At 37.2% G+C, this 19,404-nt stretch overlaps 1 protein-coding gene across 23 annotated transcripts; it reads left to right on the top strand.

Annotated features, from left to right (window-relative positions):
* The first annotated feature begins 1,420 nt into the window (after positions 1-1,420).
* LOC133743461 (uncharacterized) lies at positions 1,421-6,342 on the top strand. 23 transcript variants are annotated; one of them, XR_009863120.1, is made up of 8 exons: positions 1,421-2,363; positions 3,011-3,134; positions 3,347-3,393; positions 3,527-4,128; positions 4,731-5,052; positions 5,301-5,383; positions 5,561-5,621; positions 6,006-6,342. XR_009863120.1 is itself a non-coding variant. In XM_062171404.1 (4 exons), exons 1-4 carry the CDS (start codon positions 2,136-2,138, stop codon positions 4,357-4,359), a joined length of 471 nt encoding a protein of 156 aa, XP_062027388.1. In that variant the 5' UTR covers positions 1,421-2,135; the 3' UTR covers positions 4,360-4,724. The 23 variants fall into 23 exon arrangements, 2 of the variants coding, with proteins under 2 accessions (XP_062027388.1, XP_062027387.1); XR_009863116.1 differs by having other exon boundaries at positions 1,421-2,000; positions 2,126-3,393; XR_009863114.1 differs by having other exon boundaries at positions 1,421-2,000; positions 2,106-3,393.
* Positions 6,343-19,404: the final 13,062 nt, after the last annotated feature.

The following is a 19,404-nucleotide window of genomic DNA, read 5'->3' as shown; positions in this document are numbered from 1 at the left end:
TGTGTGAAGGACTTTGGATCATGAATTTCTTGATGCAGACCAAAGTGTTAAGTCACATTGTGGCAGACACACTTGTGATTTATTGCGATAATGAAGCAGCAGTTTTCTTTAGCAAGAACAGTAAAAGATCAAATAATTCTAAGTATATTGATTTAAAGTATTACAGTGTTAGAGAAAGGGTTAAGCATGGTGAGATAGCTGTTTTGAGCATTGACACGAATTCACAGCTAGCAGACCCCTTCACCAAGGCCTTGTCAGTAGCAGCATTCCAGAAGCATACAGCCAACATTGGAGTTTTAGCTAATCTAGATGCTTAGGTTCAGTAGAGAGTTAATCCAGTTGAAGCAATTTAAATTTCTAAGGTTTTTGAGTTCTTGTATTTTTAGTTGTGATCTTTTGACTTTATTTATCACAACTTATTTGTAATGACAGATTTTATTATTAATAAATTTTGAGGTATTTTCATATTTTGGTTATTGCTGCAGTTTTTTGTTGAATGTTCTGAAAATTATCGATTTTGTGTTTAAAGTTATACTTGCTATCAGATGGCTTAAATCATGTGAAGCATGATGATAAGGTTCAAGCAATATTTTTAAGCCATCAATGTTCAGTGAATTTGCTTGAGTTTCTGGTTTTAGAAACATAAAGTAGGACCTAATATATGTTTACTTGTTGATACACATTAACATATATTGTATCACTTCTGGTTGAACATATGTGGATTGCAGAAGCTTGTGTTAGTGGTTTTGAAACTCTGCATTTTTGTTAAAATGTACACTATGCCAAAATCCTTATCACACTACACTTTTTAGACAACGAAAAAAAAAATTCCGTTGTGTGATCACTGAAACTGCTTCACACAACAGGTTTAATGAGATTTAGTTGTATAAGGAGGTCGTATATCAATTTTTTTTGGGTCCAAGATTATTGTACAACAGTTATAAGGATTTGTCTGTTGTCTGAATAAAAAAAAAATTTCCCCCTCACCTTGCTCAAATTTGGGTCGAAATTTTGACTAACCTTGCACAACAGTATAGTTGTCTATGTTGTATGAGAGTAAGTTGCAAAATAACATACAACACCTTTTTTTGTTTCCGTTGTGCAAGTTTGGAAGAAAATCACATGTACCCCAAAATGTGAGTGAGTAGCCCCAAAAAGGCTAATATTTTAGTGAAATGCTGGTACACGATTGTAAACTCCTACAACGGAAAGGCTTATTTTTGTTGTGTGAATGTGCGATGGTAATCCTAGGCGGGAGAAATGAGTTTGTGATTTGCACTAGGCGGGAGATTTGCTAATTGGATCTCTAAGATGAAGTTTCAGTGTAGACTATCAGACAACAAAAATTCATTTATGTGTTGTCTGAATTGATTATACAAAGTCCAAAACTATACTTAAATAAAACATTGTCTAGCTAGCGCTGAATGCATTAGTCTCCCACAACTCGGCTGTTTTCAACACTTAGCTAGGTAGTCTTCGAGAAAAAGAGCAAAACTCATCTTCTTCTTCTCAAAGTAGAACCCGCGGCCATCTTCTTCTCTAAAAGAATCGATCGAACCCAACTTCTTCTCGAAACCCATCTTCTCAAAACACCATCTTCTGAAAACATTGTATTAGGGTTCGATCTACTAAATTAGGGTTTTCAATTTGGGGATTTGAATGAGGAGGAAAAAGGGAGGGGGTTTCTCGGGCGGAGGTGAGCCGTTCCGATTATGGCCTAGTCGATCGAGCTAGGCGTGAGGATGAAAATCGGCCGACTAGGCGGGCTGGGCGGCCATGACTGGGCGCTGGGCGATCGGCGACTAGGCGTTCCGTCCCTTTTTTTTTTTTTTTTAACTCGTCCTAAAAGGCTAAAACGCGATCTGACCTAAAACTAAAGCTCGCCTCTCTCTCTCTCTCTCTCTCTCTCTCTCTCTCTCTCTCTGTGTCTCTCTCCGGCACGGCCGCACGATGCCTTTTCTTTCTTCGACGGTGACGCCGTGATGGACTGATGGTGTGCGGTGAGTCTGGGTTTCTGTTTCTCTTAATTTCTGCTTCTGGGTCTTCACTCTTCAATCGATTTATGGCTTCCTCTTAATTTCTGCTTCTGGATATTAAATGTTCAGTCTTCAATTTCCACAAGCAGAGTAAATAGGATGAGTAGGAAGAGAGTTTTGATAGCTGGAGGCACAGGCTATTTGGGCCAGCATGTATTGCAAGGCTTTTCAGAGATTCAAGAAACCACTCCTTGTGATCTGGCATTAACCCACCACTCAAGTCCTCCTCCCCAAGCTTTGCTCAATGCATTTCCTAGTGCGATCCCTTTCTCTGTGGATTTGAAGTCTGGCAATGGATTTGAAGCCATTTCTCATCTGTTTGGTCCGGTCAGTTCTCACCCCATTAAGCAATTTCTTGTATATGTTGATTGTGATTAGTGATTTTATAATGTTGGTGCTATGATTTGGAGTAATGGGTTTTGTGGAAAGCTCAATTTTGTTTACTGGGCTTGAATTGTTTGAATGCGCTCTGTTCACCTGTTGTTTGTACCTTAGCTGCAATGTTCTAGCTTTAATGGGTTTTGTTTTGTTGTTGTATTAGATAATTACTATTCTTTGGTTCCAATTTTTGGAGTTGAGACGTGTGCATTAGTATGGTTCTGTAATGTGCTTGGGGAACTTACAATCTCTGAACATGCTAAAACAGTCAAGTAAGATGTGTACAAATACCATTAGTTGTTTAGGGGAACCCTACAATATCTTAAGTGCTAAAAGAACTTACCTTCTGGTGCTAAAAGATCATCGTCCAAATCCTCTGCTTGAATTGGTCTGTTTGTCAAGGTCTATGCTTTATTCCTATCATTCATCATTAATTTCTGCTACCTCTCTATTTGGTTTCCCAGAATAAATTAACAACTTGAAGAAAGTTTATTGATCTGGGTAAACAATATTGATTTCATTTTGAGGTGTTAGATTGAGATAAAGTTTAGATTTTTTTTGTTGTTCTCAAGTTGGTTTTGGTTTTTGAGTTGTAGCGAGATATCCAAGTCCTAATAACAACAAATCTTGGTCGAAATTTACAAGGGATTCTAAAAGTGGGTCTTGGAGTTGGAATATTGAAGCTAGAGTTAAGTTGGAGTATTGCTAGGAGCTTAACTGGTAAGGTTTTCTCTCAAAATTGATTCTTTGTATTGTTTATATTCTTTGTATTCCTTCCAAGCTAAAGTTAAGGTTAACTGATATGAATTTGTGATATTATGATGGTTTGATATTACTGTGGTTAATTTGGAGTTTTAATTGTTTGATATAGATTAGGGACGGATTCAGTTATGATTTGATTCTTTTGTGCTTAGTATTCTGTGTAATTTTAGGTAGATCTGGAATTTCAAAATGCAGATTGGCATATCTTTCTATCGTGGTATTTTTCTTTAGTTACAAATTCTTTTTTATATATTCATATATATATATATATATATATATATATATATATTCAGTAATCAGATAATTATTTTATTTTACAATTATTGTATTGTTTTCTTTTATTTTTGGAGATAAGGAGGACGTTGCCGACTAAAGAATAGAAGAGGGGGATGGGAAAAAAAGAAAGAGGACAGAGAGGAAGGAAGAGAAAAGGAAGAGAAAAAACAAGAGAAGAGAGGGAGGAGGAGAAAAGCAAGGGAATTAGGGAGAAAGAAGAAGAAGAAGAGAAAAGAGGGAGCACGGGAAAGAGAGAAAATAGGGAAAGAAAAACAGAGGTGATTAGTGACTTTTTATGGTGGGTTTAGATTTAAGAAGAAGAAGAGATTGAAGATTGAGATAATTTTGGTTGTCGGTTGTATAATATAGCAATGGGTGGAAGTTTGGCCATTCATTTTTGAATGGGTGAGGAGGAAGAACTAGTTTAAGACAGTGAGTGACTTTTATATATGAAATTATGCTTTTCTTGATTATTTTTACCGTTTTCATTATGTCTTTCTGAAATTGGTCTTGTGATTGCGAGTTGAGCTGTATTTGAACTTTTGGTGTCACCTCTAATTCATGCAATTTTGAAGTGAGACAAAGATCAGACTGGGATTGACAGGATTTGGCGTATTTTTCTCACTCCTGGGAATGGTTTTTTTTCTTTGACAAGGGATTACTTGCAATGGGAAATGTGAGTGTATTTCACATCTACTCCTTACTAAGTTATCTGCTTCATGTGCATATCGTCAATGCTGCCAGAAATGGTAATGTTTGTTCCATATTTTTGCTTTTCGAGTGAGGTATGAGTTATGTATGTCAATATATGCGAGTATTTTCATGTGATCTCCTGCTGTGGATGTGTATTTGCAACTTCTGATTGTATTGTCGATCAATTAGGCTAGAGATGCTCTTGTTGATTTAGTTCTGAGAAGTTGTGTGGAAGATTGTATTTATCGGAGATACTTGTTGCAAGAGATGCTCTTTGTTCTCCATGAGTTTATATGTAGAGATTAGAGAGGGGGTAATGCTCTAGCAGTCTTGACAAATTAAAACTTTTTGTTAGGTGAATTATGTCTCTTAGCTTACTACTAGAACCTTTGCTTGTGGTTATGCAGTCATGTTACGGTGTTACCCTTCTTTTTTTAAAGGATTTCTAGATGGAATAACATTGAAATCCAGTATCTTGAGTTGTTTTCTAATTGCTTTGGTGTTTGGTGAAAGCAGTATATTGATTGTTCATTAGATGGTCATGGATTTACATGCCCTTTCTTTTCCTTGCTGGTGACCAAGCAGAGCAGTGGAGATTTTGGGGCTAATGTGAAGCGCCTTGAAGTGGAAACTGAGGAAAAGATCAATCACCTCTCAACAGAGGGCTCAAGGATATCAGGTGATGTTGTCCAAATGCTTCTGAAGCATGTGACGACAGTGAGAAATTAATTCCATAGATGGTACTTAGGCTGCAAGTCTTTTGTCTCTAAATTACTGGAATCTCTTTGGAAACATTTTGAGGCTCGAATTCTCTCCTCTCCCCCAGATTGTCTCGTCTCTTCACTCAACCTGCAAAACTTCCCTCTTATTTACACACGTCAAATTCCCTGACTACAAATCAGGCAAGGTAACAAATTTTGTTATTTTGTGGAATGGTGGAAGTGGAATATGATTTTATAATTATAGCTGCATCTTCATGAACATGCATTTTATTGTGGAACTGTATGATGAGTTTTGCTTCCAGAAAGTTTTTAGTTAGTATAATTCCAAAGCTTCCCCCATAATCTTCTCTGTTCAGACTCCAAAGCTTCTTTCTTTAATATTCTCCACACAAGTCGAGTATAATTCGAACCTCTTCTTCTTCTTCTTCTTTAGATATCGGTTCACTTCTGCTCAAATTTGAAAGTGGGTTGGTTTTGGGCTCTTCATGGTTTGATGCAACATCTCTCTGTTCTCAGGTACTCCATTACTCATCTAGCTTTATTATTTCTGTTGAATTTATTTCTTATCGGTTTTGTTCTTGAGTCTATTCTGGTACTTACAGTCCCTAGCTTTCTTGAATGTGATGTATGGGCTAATTTGGCCAATACCTGTTTTGCTTGTTTTACTGAAATTTGGCTATTTTCTTCTTGCAGATCAAGAGAAGGACCTGGTTGGACGATTCATGAATGTATTTATGAATGTCAAGATATCAAGGTAAATTGTCTTAAAGTTTAAATTTTTCCCCTTGATAAACGAACATTAGGTCTTTTATGTGCACAATAAGATGTTGGCACTTGGTAAGTCTTGTTCTGTCGTGAACAGCATTGTTGCATCCAACCTTCTTTATTCTGTCTTTTCAGGTTTCCTCTTATTTATTGTGGAATTCCATTTGAATTCCACTGGAATGTGTTTTATTATGTGAAATGAAGAGATCTGGATCATAACTTCTCTACATTCTTGTAAAATGTCAATAACAGTTCATATGCAGCTAAGTAAATATAGTCACTTGACCCAATTTCTCATAACTTTGTTATCATGTCCATGCCTCATTCACCAAAATGATTAACTAATCCTTTTGATATAATAAACTGATTTCAGTGGGAGAGGAGAGGCAGCAGCCAATACACCCAAGCGGATATTGATCAAGTGCGAAATGAGTGGGGGAAGTTTGTTGTCAACACATGTGCATAAGCCATGAAGTAGCGCGCTTGTTGCTGGTACATTTTTGCTAAAGAAAGCATATTTTTTGTGCTTCTCTGCTGGTACATTGTCATGCACCATGTGTGGCATGTTTTGGAACAATAGATATATATGTATCAGCTTTTTGATGTCCCAAGTAGATGGGCATGCACTAGAATGCTTTTCTTATTTGAAATGTTGGCTTTAATGATTAGTGGTTTGCAAACTTTATATTTGATGGTTTGCAAAGTTTATATTTGATGGTTTGCAATGTTTATATTTGATGAACTACTGTTCATTTGGTAAATGGACCAAATGAATGTACAATTTAATTCAGGAATGAGATGTTCAAATAATCAGACAACAGAATAGAGATATAATGACAACTGCCGGTTGTCTGAATGGCCAAAATTGGGACAAACACTGCAATTGTTCATATCACACATCAGTTTTTAACAAATCAGTCTCTTCTAATTTATACTCACACAACAGAAGCAATTGAACTTTGTTGTCCAAAAACTAAATCAGACAACAGTTGTAATTGAACTCCGTTGTCTCAAATGTTGATCATACAACAGATATAGTCTAAGCACTGAAGTTTGAGGATCAATCAGACAACATAAAAAATAAAAGTATGTTGTCTGATATGCTTAACATACAACAGCTTGAAACCAAGCACTGTTGTCTGAAGGCAGCGCTTCAACTGCTGCGCAGCTGCGCATGGCATCTGCCGAGCCATCTGTCGAGCCATCACACAACAGTAATAACACATACCCGTTGCCTGTTTGTTTATCAGACAACTGTGTTCCACCGTTGTCTGAATTTTCAACAGACAACGGCTCGCTATACAACGGTGGCACTCCAAATCAGACAACAGTTTCTGTCTGTCGTCTGATAAGGATTTTGGCATAGTGCTATACTGTTTCTTGCTCTACATAAGTAACTGTGATCTGACCATGTTGGAATGGATTTTCGATTTGAGTTTGTTATCTGGCGCGCACTTCAGTAAGTTAAGTAGGTTTTGATGTTCTCTGGTGCAAATCATCGAGCATGATATGTGTGAGTCCAAGAGGGAGATTGTAAGATCAAATATGGACATAACACATATCATCATAAAGTAATTGATGATTAGCTTAATATCAATCCTAGTTTAACATGGATACAAACAGTGAATCGATACTAGTGACTTAATGAAGTAGTGTATCAATTCATTAAGGATAGTAATCCATTGCTTAGTCTACAAGAAAGGCTACAAGTTGTGATACATTAGGAATCTAACAGTGAAACCTAAACCGACAAGGAATGCTTTAATGGGAAGCTTCTTGAGGTTTAAGTCTCATATATATACAGATGAATTGGTCCCTGATTACTACAACGACTATTGCATAAGTTCTGTGCATTGAGAAGCAAGTTGGTAAGTAACAGAAGACCATATTCAGTGATCGTGTTTAGCAGCTGCATAAGATGGAATCCATGCCAGTGATTGCTGAAGGTAAGCTTTAGTTCTTTTGTGATTGTTGTGCATATGATTGTGAGCATGTAATTATGGTTTTACAATTGGTGAATATAGGCTCACAAATATGAAAATCGTTTTAGGGTTTTGCATTCAACTATATTCACCATGTCCTGCTGCATAAATGTAGTTGGATCATTGTCCTATGCACAGTCCATTTCAATTTCTGCTTCTTGCAGATAAACAATGTAGTCACTATCTTCCCCCCCATAAGTTGGTTTTCTTGCTCTCTGTGATCTTCTAGGCTGAGGGTTGACAGGGACTTGATCAGTTACTGGGTCAGTTCCTTGACCAGTGACAGTTACTTGGTTAGTTACTTGACCAGTGACATGGTCAGTTACTTGTCCAGCGCCAGTTACTTGGTCAGTGACTTGACCAGTGACAGGTACTTGACCAGTTACATGGTTAGTTACATGACCAGGTACAGTTACTTGGTCAGTTATATGGTCAGTGACATGACCAGTTACATGACCGGTTACTTGATCAGGGACAGTTACGTGGTCAGTTACTCGACCAGTGACTCGATCAGTGACATCTTGTTCTAAAGGCAATACAACACTTATATTCTCATCCGACACAATTTCCTCAAAATCTGAGGTTAAATCCTCAAGGTTTGTATTGTAAACTTTTTCACTTAGAAACTTTACTTGATGTGTTTCAAAAATTCTAGGTGAATGATGAGCATAATATAATTTATAGCCTTTACATCCCCAAACATGGCAGTGATGAAGACTAGGTTTTCTGCCACACCAAAGCTCAAAAGCAGTATTTTCTATGGCTTTGCTAGGTGTTCTGTTGCAAATATAATTTGCAGTTTTTAAAGCCTCACCCCACAGAAATTTAGGCAAACCTGTTGTACACATCATACATCTAACCATGTTCAAAAGAGTCCTATTCTTTCTCTCTGCAACACCATTCTGTTGTGGGTTATAGGGTGTTGTATATTGAGCTTTAATTCCATTGTTTTGCAAAAACAAGGCAAATGGACCCTTTTGTTGGCCGGATTCAGTGTACTTGCCATAGAACTCACCCCCTCTATCTGATCTTACTGTTTTGATTTTCTTTTCTAGTTGATTTTCTACCTCAGACTTAAAGATTTGAAAAGATTTCAATGCTTGTGCCTTTTCTGAAAGTAGATAAACATAACTGTATCTAGAAAAATCATCAATGAATGTGATAAAATACACATTCCCACAGATAGTTTGATGCCTAAATGGTCCACATATATCAGTGTGTATGAGTTCTAATAAATTTTGGCTTCTATATGCAGTCTTCTTTCTAGTTTTAGTTATTTTTCCCTTAAAGCATTCAACACAGTCTGTTAGATCAGAAAAATCAAGTTCATTTAGGATGTTGTTTTTCACCAAAATTTTCAGTCTCTCTTTTGAAACATGGCCGAGTCTTCTATGCCATAAAAATGCAGACTTTTCATTTAGTTTGGTTTTTTTAACACCTGTTAAAGTGCTAGTACTGTTGGTGTTATTTTCAACAAGTAAAATTTCTTGTTGAGCCATTGAACAATTTAACTGTAAATAATCATTCATAATAACACCAGAACCAATTTGAACAGAATTTTTAGAAATAAGAATTCCATTACTATCCATAACAAGTCTACAACCAGATTTTACTAAAAGAGAAACTGAAACCAAATTCCTTCTCATGAAAGGTACATAAAAAACATTGTCCAGAACTAATAATTTTCCTAATCCTAAATCGAGCTTTAAGGTTCCAATAGCCTTGACTGCCACTCTCATGCCATTGCCTACACACAGGTTCACTTCATCACTTTTTGGGATTCTCCTCCTTATGAATCCCTGCAAAGAATTAGTAATATGAATAGGTGAGCCTGAATCTATCCACCAAGACTGTGGTTCAACATTTATAAGTTTAATTTCTAAGGAAAAAACTGTATTAGAAAAAATCTTACCCTTTTTGGCTAACCAGTTCTTATAGCCAGTGCAGTCCTTTTTCATGTGTCCTACTCTTTTGCAAAAGTAGCACTTGAACCTGAATGGCCTGTTTTCCTTGGCCACTGCAGCTGTTGAACTCTTAGTTATGGCTTTGGTAGGCTTGAGCTTATTCTGGGGCTTTTTCCTTTTAGGCTTCTCAATGAGGTTAATGGTTGTAGCAGGTTCCTTTTCTTCCTTGATCCTAGATTCCTCATCCACACAGATGGATATAAGTTCATCTAGAGTCCAGTTTCCCTTTTGAGAGTTGTAACTGGTCCTAAGATGACTAAAACTGTTAGGCAAGGAATGTAGTGCATAATGCACTACCTGCTCATCCCTAACCCCCATCAAGAGTTCTCTGAGTCTGCCATTTATATTGATCATCTTCATAATATGCTCTCTGACTCCCCCTGAACCCATGTACTTCAAATCATGAAACTCCTTGGTTAGCCTAGCTGCTTCTGCTTTTTCACTTTCTTTAAACTTAGCACCTATGAGTTCCAGAAAATCTGATGCTAGCTCAGGCTCTTCTATACTTCCCCTGACAGTCTTAGACATAGATGTTCTGATGAGGTTCTTAGCCATTCTATTGGATCTATGCCAAGTGTTGTAAAGGTCAGTATCTTTCTTGGTGCTCTTTTCATTTAACTCTTCAGGCTTATCCTCAGTAAAGCAGTAGTCTATGTTCTCATGCATTCCCATATAATTTTCCACAGAGTCTAGCCAAGCTCTATAGTTGGTTCCAGTTAACATCAAGACACTGTTCAAGTTCATGTAAGAGTTACCTAAGGAGCAAAACAAAAAATTCGAGTGAGTTCTCAGTTTGTAAAGAAAATATGTTTAAGTTTTCTGTGTTTTATTTAGCTTTAAGTAACCAGAACAAGAACATACAGAAAACCTAAACAACCATACTTGCATTCATGTCAGTCCATAACAAAAACAATATTAAACATCACTTTTGAGCAGAAACTTAATATCCTGGAGTTCTTTATCAATATGCCATGTTCAATGAAAACAAGTTATCCAAAGAAATTTATCCACATCTTTAGACAGAAGAAAAATTTCTAAGTATCCGAATTTATTTTCATCAAACATGCATACTGCTGTTTTGTATTCTAAAACCACACTTGACCACTTCTTTGGAAGATAAAATTGAAGCATAGTTTTAAAACACAAAACACAATTTCAGTTTTGTTACTTGATCAGGTACATGATCAGTTACTTGGTCAGTGACTTGACCAGTTACATGTACTTGATCAGGTACATGATCAGTGACCTGGTCAGTGACTTGACCAGTTACATGTACTCGATCAGTTACATGGTCAGGTACCTGATCAGTGTTTTCTGCCAACATCAATGAAAAATGCTTTGTGCATCATAATCACTTATGCCAACAGAAAACCACAAAACTCATGAGCTCTTTTACTTTACATTCTATCCAGATTCATCATTGTAAGAAAATTAAGCTCTTGTATCTGTCAACTTTAACAATGTGTAAACAATTTCTGGGAGACTCTTCATACAATTTTACACAATCACAGATACAATACCATATTATCAATCAATTCAACATGCATATTCTAGCATAACCAAAATTGGTTCGATTCCAAGAACCCATAGAACAATCAAGAAATTGTAAATTTCATCCGGTCACCATCTACTCTAGCCTAACGCACGCCGGGGATGCAACTAGGGTTCTTGAGCACAATCAAAAACTTAATCATCATGCTATGAATCGAAAACAATTTTCACAGAAAAACCTGTTTTTGCTTTTTCCCCAATTTGCTGCAAAAAATCTCAGCGGAAGCGTGAATTAGATAACCAGATGCAGCAATCGACTCTATTGGATTCTTGATTCACAGCAGTTGGGTTTTGAATCCCTTCTCGAGATGAAAACATCTCGCGCGTTTCCGAATCCAATCCCAGACCTCATTCTTGATCAAAACTAACCGTTGTGATACAACGGTCACTTGTTCTTGATAGTTTTGGTCGGGTCTGGGCTTGGATGCTCCGCGTGCTGTGACTGGGCCTAGAGCAAGTAACTTACCTTGATCAGGTACCTGACCAGTTACTTAGTCAGTGACTTGGTCAGTTACCTGATCAGTTACATGACCCGTAAAGCAAAAGTTTTTTTTTTTTGTTTGTTTTGCAAAACCCTAAAACGATTTTCATATTTGTGAGCCTATGCTCTGATACCATAGTTGAATATGCACAACAATTGTGAGCCTATGCTCTGATTGTGAGCATGTATATTTTGCTATTAATGCAGCAGGACTGGTGAATATAGTTGAATGCATAGTCCTTTTTATTTTGAAGTCCAGGCTACAGCATTCCGAAGAGGAGATTGCTATGATCGTTACTGTATTCGTATTGAAGAGATGCGACAAAGTGTTCGGATAATTGTGCAATGTCTTAATAAAATGCCTAGCGGCATGATCAAAGCTGATGATCGTAAACTATGTCCTCCATCACGAGGTCGAATGAAACTATCCATGGAATCCTTAATTCACCATTTCGAACTTTATACAGGAGGTTTTTCCGTACCAGCTTCTTCTACCTATACCGCAGTTGAAGCACCTAAAGGAGAATTTGGTGTCTTTCTGGTAAGTAATGGAAGCAATCGTCCTGACCGTTGTAAAATAAGAGCACCTGGCTTTGCCCATTTACAAGGACTCGATTTTATGTCCAAACATCACATGCTAGCGGATGTGGTCACCCAAAAAAAAAAGGCCTACCCCTTGGCAGGAGATGTTGAAGCTCGGAGTTACCAGAGACGACTATCGGAGTTGCATTGTCGGAGATGCGCATAGTATAAATAAACGACAACAGAGCAATCACAAAGTGCAAAATATAAGCTTTTTTGTTGTTGAGTGGAAAAAAGTCAATATTTATTGACGATAGGAACAAAAACTATACCCACCTATCATGGGTGTGATAGAAAGATACATTACTTAAGTAATCCTACTATTACAAGCGCAGGACCCATGCATACAATAAAAGTAAAAGAAATCATATGGATAGTCTTATACTCTTATTAGTCTATATGCTTTTGTGTGAGAAGGTAAAACTCCTTAGAGCAAGTCCACTGGTTTGCTCTTGACTGGGCATAGTCAAGAAAAACCTGACTATATGACCTCGAGATGGATTTTGCTCCTTCCACCGGTGGTTTTTTGCCCGGGCAAAACCAACCTTTTCTTGACTACAGCCAAGAAAATAGTCATCCCCATGACTATTTCCATGACCGACCAAGCCCAGATGCCAGCTAGGCCCAGGCCATATCGTGGCTGACGTGAGGAGGAGCTCAGCAATGGTCGACGCGCCAAATGGAGGCAGTGGACGACTGGGCATCGACGCGTGGCGCCGCAAGGATTCACGTGGGCGACATCATCACCAGACCCTCCACGCGTGGCGCCGCAAAGGCAGCTCGAATGACGCCACAGAGCGGCCGGACGATTTTGCTCCGCCTGGGTTGCTTCGATCTCGGCCTGGGGAAGCTTCTGGGCGGTTTGACGCCACAGAGCGGCAGGACGAGGTGAGGCGACCTCGGGGGGCCGGGTCCTTGGCCGGAGGACGGAGAAAAATCCTGGTCGGGTCGGACGAAAAACAACGGGTCTGGTGCAGCTGCGAGAGAGAGAACCGGAGGGGGGAAAAATGAAAAAATGAAAAATTTTCGTCCTTTGAAACAAAATAGAATTTTTTTTTTTTGCTATTTATAGAAAATTTTCAGATTTCAAAAATTCATAATAAATTCATACGAACTCCGAATATTGCGTTCCATGTATGCACGAGATCGTATCGACGATCTCTATAACTTTCATGAAGGAAGTTTTCCCAAATTATGTATGTGTAAAAAGTCGATTTTCGAGACCCCCCTAAAATTATATAATAATGAACAGTGTTGACCAGGCAAGAAAAACAACGGGTGTAAACCCATGTCCAGTGGCAGTGAATAGTAACTTGACTGGTCGAATTCTTGACTTCTCGACTTTGCCTTTTCTTGACTACGGGTGCACTTGCTCTTAGATCCAAAATTATGAATGACCTGATATAGATCCCAGATTAAGACAGAAGGCAATTGGCTTCCAACTTCGGACCCAAATATTTGGGCTGGGCAAAAAAGACCAGAAGCCCCCAAAATGGGTCCGAATCGGTCGGTTTGGTGCGAGTTTTCGTTTAACTTTTCTTATTTCACTCCAATTCGGTTTGAATTGGACTTTTACCATTTCGGTCACTGTCCGTAATTAAGACTAGCCTTCTTCATACATGCTCTACATGTGTAATAATTTTTCTTTAAGAAAAAAAAAATGAAATAAAATAGTTATTGCAGAGAGAAAATAGTGGGAGAAAAAGTAGGGGTTGTGGGATCATTTCTTTTTTATTTTCTAATAAAAATTTATTTTATAATTATCCAATTTACCAATGTGATTTAATTTATTCTTAAAGTTTTTTAATATTTCAAGGTTAAATCTGTCAAAATTTTCAGTTTTGGCTAACAAAGCCTCTTCTCTTAATAATACTATCTGAAACCCGAAAGACCGGTATTTGATTTTTTTTTTTTTGTACGTGGCTTTTAATTATTAGACACTGCGGCAAGTCCACATCTAAATCCTATTCTACAAGGCCAACTAGATTGCACCCCTCAATTCTTTCCTCTCTTTCTTCTTCTTCATTTTTTCTTACGCAACGTACTCCTCAACTCCATGGCATGGCTCAAGTTCTCCTTCAAATTCTTCCCCAGATTCTCGAAATCAACCAAAAACCACACCAATGGCTACTTTCTTTGCTTCTTATCTTTCTTCTTTTATGAGTTAGATGATGTATCTATAGACTCACGGCCGTGGCAACTAGATAGCCGAATATGAGATCTTTAGCTATTGGTTCCGCTGGATTCAATTTGGTTGGAACTCTTTTTAATTTGGAAAGAATGCCTTATAGAAAGAGCAGAAAACCATGGAAAACAAATCAAGTTTTGATGAGTGGTTAAGTAGGGTGGTTGGAGGAGGGAATTGAACAAGAGAGGTTTCTCCATGGATCGGTGATAGATCTTCGCCGCAATCCACTGCCTGCTGCCGATGGTCCCGAAAAGAACATAAATCGCCTATCGTCTCGTCGCCTCTTTCTTCTCTTGGCGTTGGCCCTTCTTGAGAAGGACTGAAAACCAGACAAACCCGGCCCCAAAAAACTTCATTTCTGGCTCATTCCAATCTTGACTTCTGGAAAGCTGGGTCTGAGACTGACCCAAAAACTTGAGCCCGGTTCGGGTTCTGAAAATTAGGGACAATGCCCGACCCTAGTATATGCAGATCCTAATGCCCAACCCTAATATAAACTATCCATTCTCATATCCATGAATAACCAAAACAACAACTAATTAATTGGCACCGTTGGTTACTCTAATAGTAAAGCTCTAGCTCCGCCTGACGCCCTGACCAATACCGGACACTACTGTGAAAATTAGAAAAGCACATTTGAGATGCTCGTTTAATCCGTAAACGAAGGGACCTTGGCATTACCACCAAACTACCTACAGAGGATTATTTCATAGTCCCAATTAGCGATGAGATGCCAACAAGCAATTAAAAAAAAAAAACGAAATCAATTTATCGGCACCACAACATTGAAATTAAAACTGTAGTCGACTAGTCGCAACTCAAAAAGCTCGACGCGTGAAATCCTAAGTTAGGGTTCTGGTTTAGATCGAGGAAGAGAATCGGGCGTGGCATGCTCAAAACAATGACATCATGTTAAAGAGACTCCATTGAGTGAAAGAGTTTGGTTCTCATGAAGAAACAGCGTTATACAGCGTTACTAATCTACGTACACAATTTTAATTTTTTATACCCACCCTACCTATCTTATGATCGATACCGGTGAAATTTAAACATATAAGCTCTAATTTATTACTTGTACTATATAAACAACAAACCACAGCGCATCGGGGCTTATATAGTTCATCAAACCCTTAAAGATTTCAAAAAAAAAAAAAAAAATTATCTCCAAGGAGCAAGTCTTATCAGCCATATTTATAGCAGCAATAAATATTGAAGCTTCTTCTCTGCTTTATTAAATAAAGAAGAAACCTGAAGTCACTCCTAAAGATAGTAAAACGTCAATGAAAGGGCCTCGCTCAATCAAGTAAGAAGGATAAGAGTTTACCCTAAAAAGTAAAAATGAAAGATAAGAAGTTGAGTACAGAAAGAGTTAATGAATACAATGGCACCAGCAACCATCAGACTATCCACTGAACTTTCTCAGGTTACTGATGATCGATCGAAGTCTGCTCAGAAATGTACGTGGGGCCTTTATTTAATAGAGTAGAAATGAAATTTCATACTAACTTTATAACTAGGAAACCCCCATGTCACATATATATAGTGTACGTACGCGCGCGCGCGCGCGCACACACACATATATATATATATATATATATAGGATTTTTCTCAGGTAAGGATGTCCTTAGTTTTTCTTATGGAACGGATTTACTGTTTTCACCCACTTTCCGATCACATTTTCACATCTTAACCGTTCAGTTTTTAGGTCCTAATGTATGGATCACCTCTGCAAAATTTCAGCCAATTTGGTGATCGTTAAGGCGTCCAAAACTGCAATTTACACGAACGAACTGAATCTGTCGAACCGGAACCGTTCGTTTACATTGTTGTAATTTGCAGTTTTGGATGCCTTAATGATCACCAATTTGGCTGAAATTTTGCAGAGGTGATCTATACATTAGGACCTAAAAACTGAACGGTTAAGATGTGAAAATTTGATCGGAAAGTGGGTGAAAACCGGAAATTCGTACCTAAGAAAAACTAAAGACATCCTTAGTGTAGCCGGACTGATATAGGATTTTTCTCAGGTAAGAATGTCCTTAGTTTTTCTTATGGAACGGATTTACTGTTTTCACCCACTTTCCTATATATATATATATATATATATACACACTTGCGGTTAAGATTGACTTAAACATTAAAAAGTTTGAGTCATAACGTACATGTATACAAATGAAATTACTTGTTATTTATCAGGCTTTATATAGTAATGGATAAAGTTTTCCGAGTAGAACAATAAAGAGTAGAGCTATAAACCGGAATTAAGGATGAAGCGCTCTTTGATATCGTTAAGTTGGTAAGAAGATACGGGAAGGGTTGAGGATATATGTATGTTGCATATGTAGAAAATAAACTTGAATACTTTGGAATATTCAAACATGATTGTTTTTCTTTAGAAGGGGAGGGTCTATTGACATTAACTTAGGCCAATATAAATGCAAGCCATGATTAAATTTGGAGATGAGTATTGGTAGTACGTGTGAGAATCAATATGATTGCTGTCAGATACACTTGAATAGTACAACAAATCGGTCGATAAGACAACAAAAAGTCAAAAACATCAATCTCAGATTCTCTACAAACTAGCAAATGCAAAGGGCTCACATGAGATTAAAAGCAAAAGTGATACTAACCTTACATCACCAAAACTGAACACAGTTTATAGCCAAACCCACACGACCCAAAACCAAAAGCTCTTAAATAACACATAAACTTAAGTAGGACTATTGACACAAATTGATCGAGGCAACATCGATTATGGTAGAACCCACATTATCTAACAAAGAAGAAATTGCAAAACAAGGGGCGGACTAGTGAAAGACTTGGTATTCAACTATTCACAAATTGTGGATAGTAGGGAATGAAATGAACTAATGAACTCCATCTAAATCCACAAAATTGGGGATATGACGTAGATGGCTAAAAGCACCGGAGAATCTCACAGAAATCCTTTGCATTAGTGATAACAAAGAATTTTAAGTACGATTTTGAGTGAAGGATTGGACCAAGGAATGAGCTACAAAAAAGGAGATGGGATAATGAGATCTGAGCATGACACAGATTAATTCCCTATAATGGACCATGGTGAGTAACAACTAACAAAGACGACTAAACCGGAAAGAGAAAAGAAAAAGAAAGGAAAATGGGAGAGGAGAATGAGAGCATCTTTAGTAATGCTAGCAATTTTTGAGTCAAATTTTTGTTAAAGTAACTAAAAAGTCATTTTAGCTATCTACTTTAGAATTACGTCTACGTCAATGCTCTCTATTTTAGCTAATTTTGAATTTATATTATTTTTTAAATGAATATTAAATAGTTTAAATGTATTTATAAATTACATAAAATAACTTAAAAAGAATGTTTTAAATTATAGAGAGCCTCATCCCGCTCTCTATATTTAGGAGCGAGATAGCTAAAAGTTATAATAGAGAGCCACTTAGGAGTCTGGTGCAACTGCTAAAATAGATAAAAAGCTAAACATGCTCTCGAAAATAGCTAAGGAACCACAATAGAGAGTCTGCTAAAAATGCTCTGATTAGAGACATTTCTTCTACCTTCTACCACCTTATTTGAGGTGGCCGGTGACTAAGGTTTTTTATTTATTTAATTTGATTATTTAAACCAAATCTCTCTCGTTTCAGCCAAAAAAAAAAACAAACAAACAAACAAATCTCTCATTGTAATGAACGTGGTGATTCTTTTGGTATTAGTCCTAAACCCTTGAAATTGTATTAAGATTTAAGGCCGGGATCACTTTGTATGTGCAGATTATGTAATAATTATAAGACCAGGTTTAGTTTCTGATTTGAGGACTTCATTTTATACCCCTCCCTCTAAACCAGAAAAGGATACACATACACACGTCTATACATACCTTCTCTTAATTAACTTATTCTCATCACATCATTATTTCATTATTGTAGCTCAAATATCTTCGCCGCATATTATTAAGGAATTCAAAAAATAGACAAATACTATTTTCAATTTATGAACAGATATCTGACTAAATACTATATATGATGATCGGGAATTTCAATTTAATAGATATTTTTCAAAGAACAACCCGTGAATAATGATTTTCAGAAGCTATTTTTTTCTTCACAACACCACATCAAAAGGCCGGGTTAATATAAAAAAGAGATGTAGAACTTACGAAGCGAATTACGAAGGCTGCTAGAATGCACAAATCTGGATTTCAGCTTTTTCAGTGAATTAATGTTCTCGTCAAATGTCAACCTAACGTCCTATATTCTTACGTGAACCATCATTTGGTAACCAACTCTTGATACTTCTTCGTATATATTACAGCTTTTGAAATAGAACTCTCATAGACTAGCAAGCTAGCTAGTACCCTCTTCCATTTCCTGCTTATAAATGCAAGCACACATATACAGCTTTCGGTTGAAAACCTTATGATGCCCACGAGCACTATATAGTCCTGTGCATGCACTCAACGGCTAACAGATTCTTCTTTTATTAATTCTATCTAAAAACGACTGAAAGTGATCAATCTTCACAGGCTGCTTTCTAGGCCATATATGTTGTCATCCTATGATAATCACACTTACGTGCATCACAATCATAAAGAACATGCATGCCCTTCTCAACATTGTTATATATCGATCATGGTCATCATGCACCTTCCATATATTAATTCTACTTGGCCCCCAAATCACTAGTATTAAATTAGGCAAACACTGCTTGCACAAATCTTAACTTGTTTCCAAAACAGTGTTGGTAGCTAGGCATGAGGGTAAAGGTTATCAACTCCGAGAGCTTAGCCCGAGTTAGTCTTCGTCATTTTAAAATCAGATGGCAATAGGTAGAACACCTAATTAATTATCATATATTTTCATTTAAAGCTTAGAATTTCCAATATATTTGAAGTTCAATGTTTGCATCGAAACTAAAGACTAATTAACGTAGATTTTGGTCCATGCATTATTTCGTAATTAGGTAGTGCAGGTTGTTAAACATTGTAGTCAAGTATTAATGGAGCAAAATGGCCATTTTACTCTTCAGAA

The sequence above is a fragment of the Rosa rugosa genome, chromosome 4 (assembly GCF_958449725.1).
Source record: "Rosa rugosa chromosome 4, drRosRugo1.1, whole genome shotgun sequence".
In the NCBI taxonomy this organism is placed as follows: Eukaryota; Viridiplantae; Streptophyta; class Magnoliopsida; order Rosales; family Rosaceae; genus Rosa; species Rosa rugosa.
The sequence above is the reverse complement of the archived record's forward strand: the minus strand, read 5'-3'. Positions and strand labels throughout refer to the sequence as shown.

Excerpts from the sequence above, each read along its gene's own strand:
- LOC133743461 (XM_062171403.1), top strand. The coding sequence starts at position 2,136 with ATGAGTAGGAAGAGAGTTTTGATAGCTGGAGGCACAGGCTATTTGGGC. Across the intron at positions 2,364-3,010 it reads TTTCTCATCTGTTTGGTCCG|CGAGATATCCAAGTCCTAAT; the intron begins GTCAGTTCTCAC and ends TTTGAGTTGTAG. Across the intron at positions 3,135-3,531 it reads TATTGCTAGGAGCTTAACTG|GAGGACGTTGCCGACTAAAG; the intron begins GTAAGGTTTTCT and ends TTTGGAGATAAG.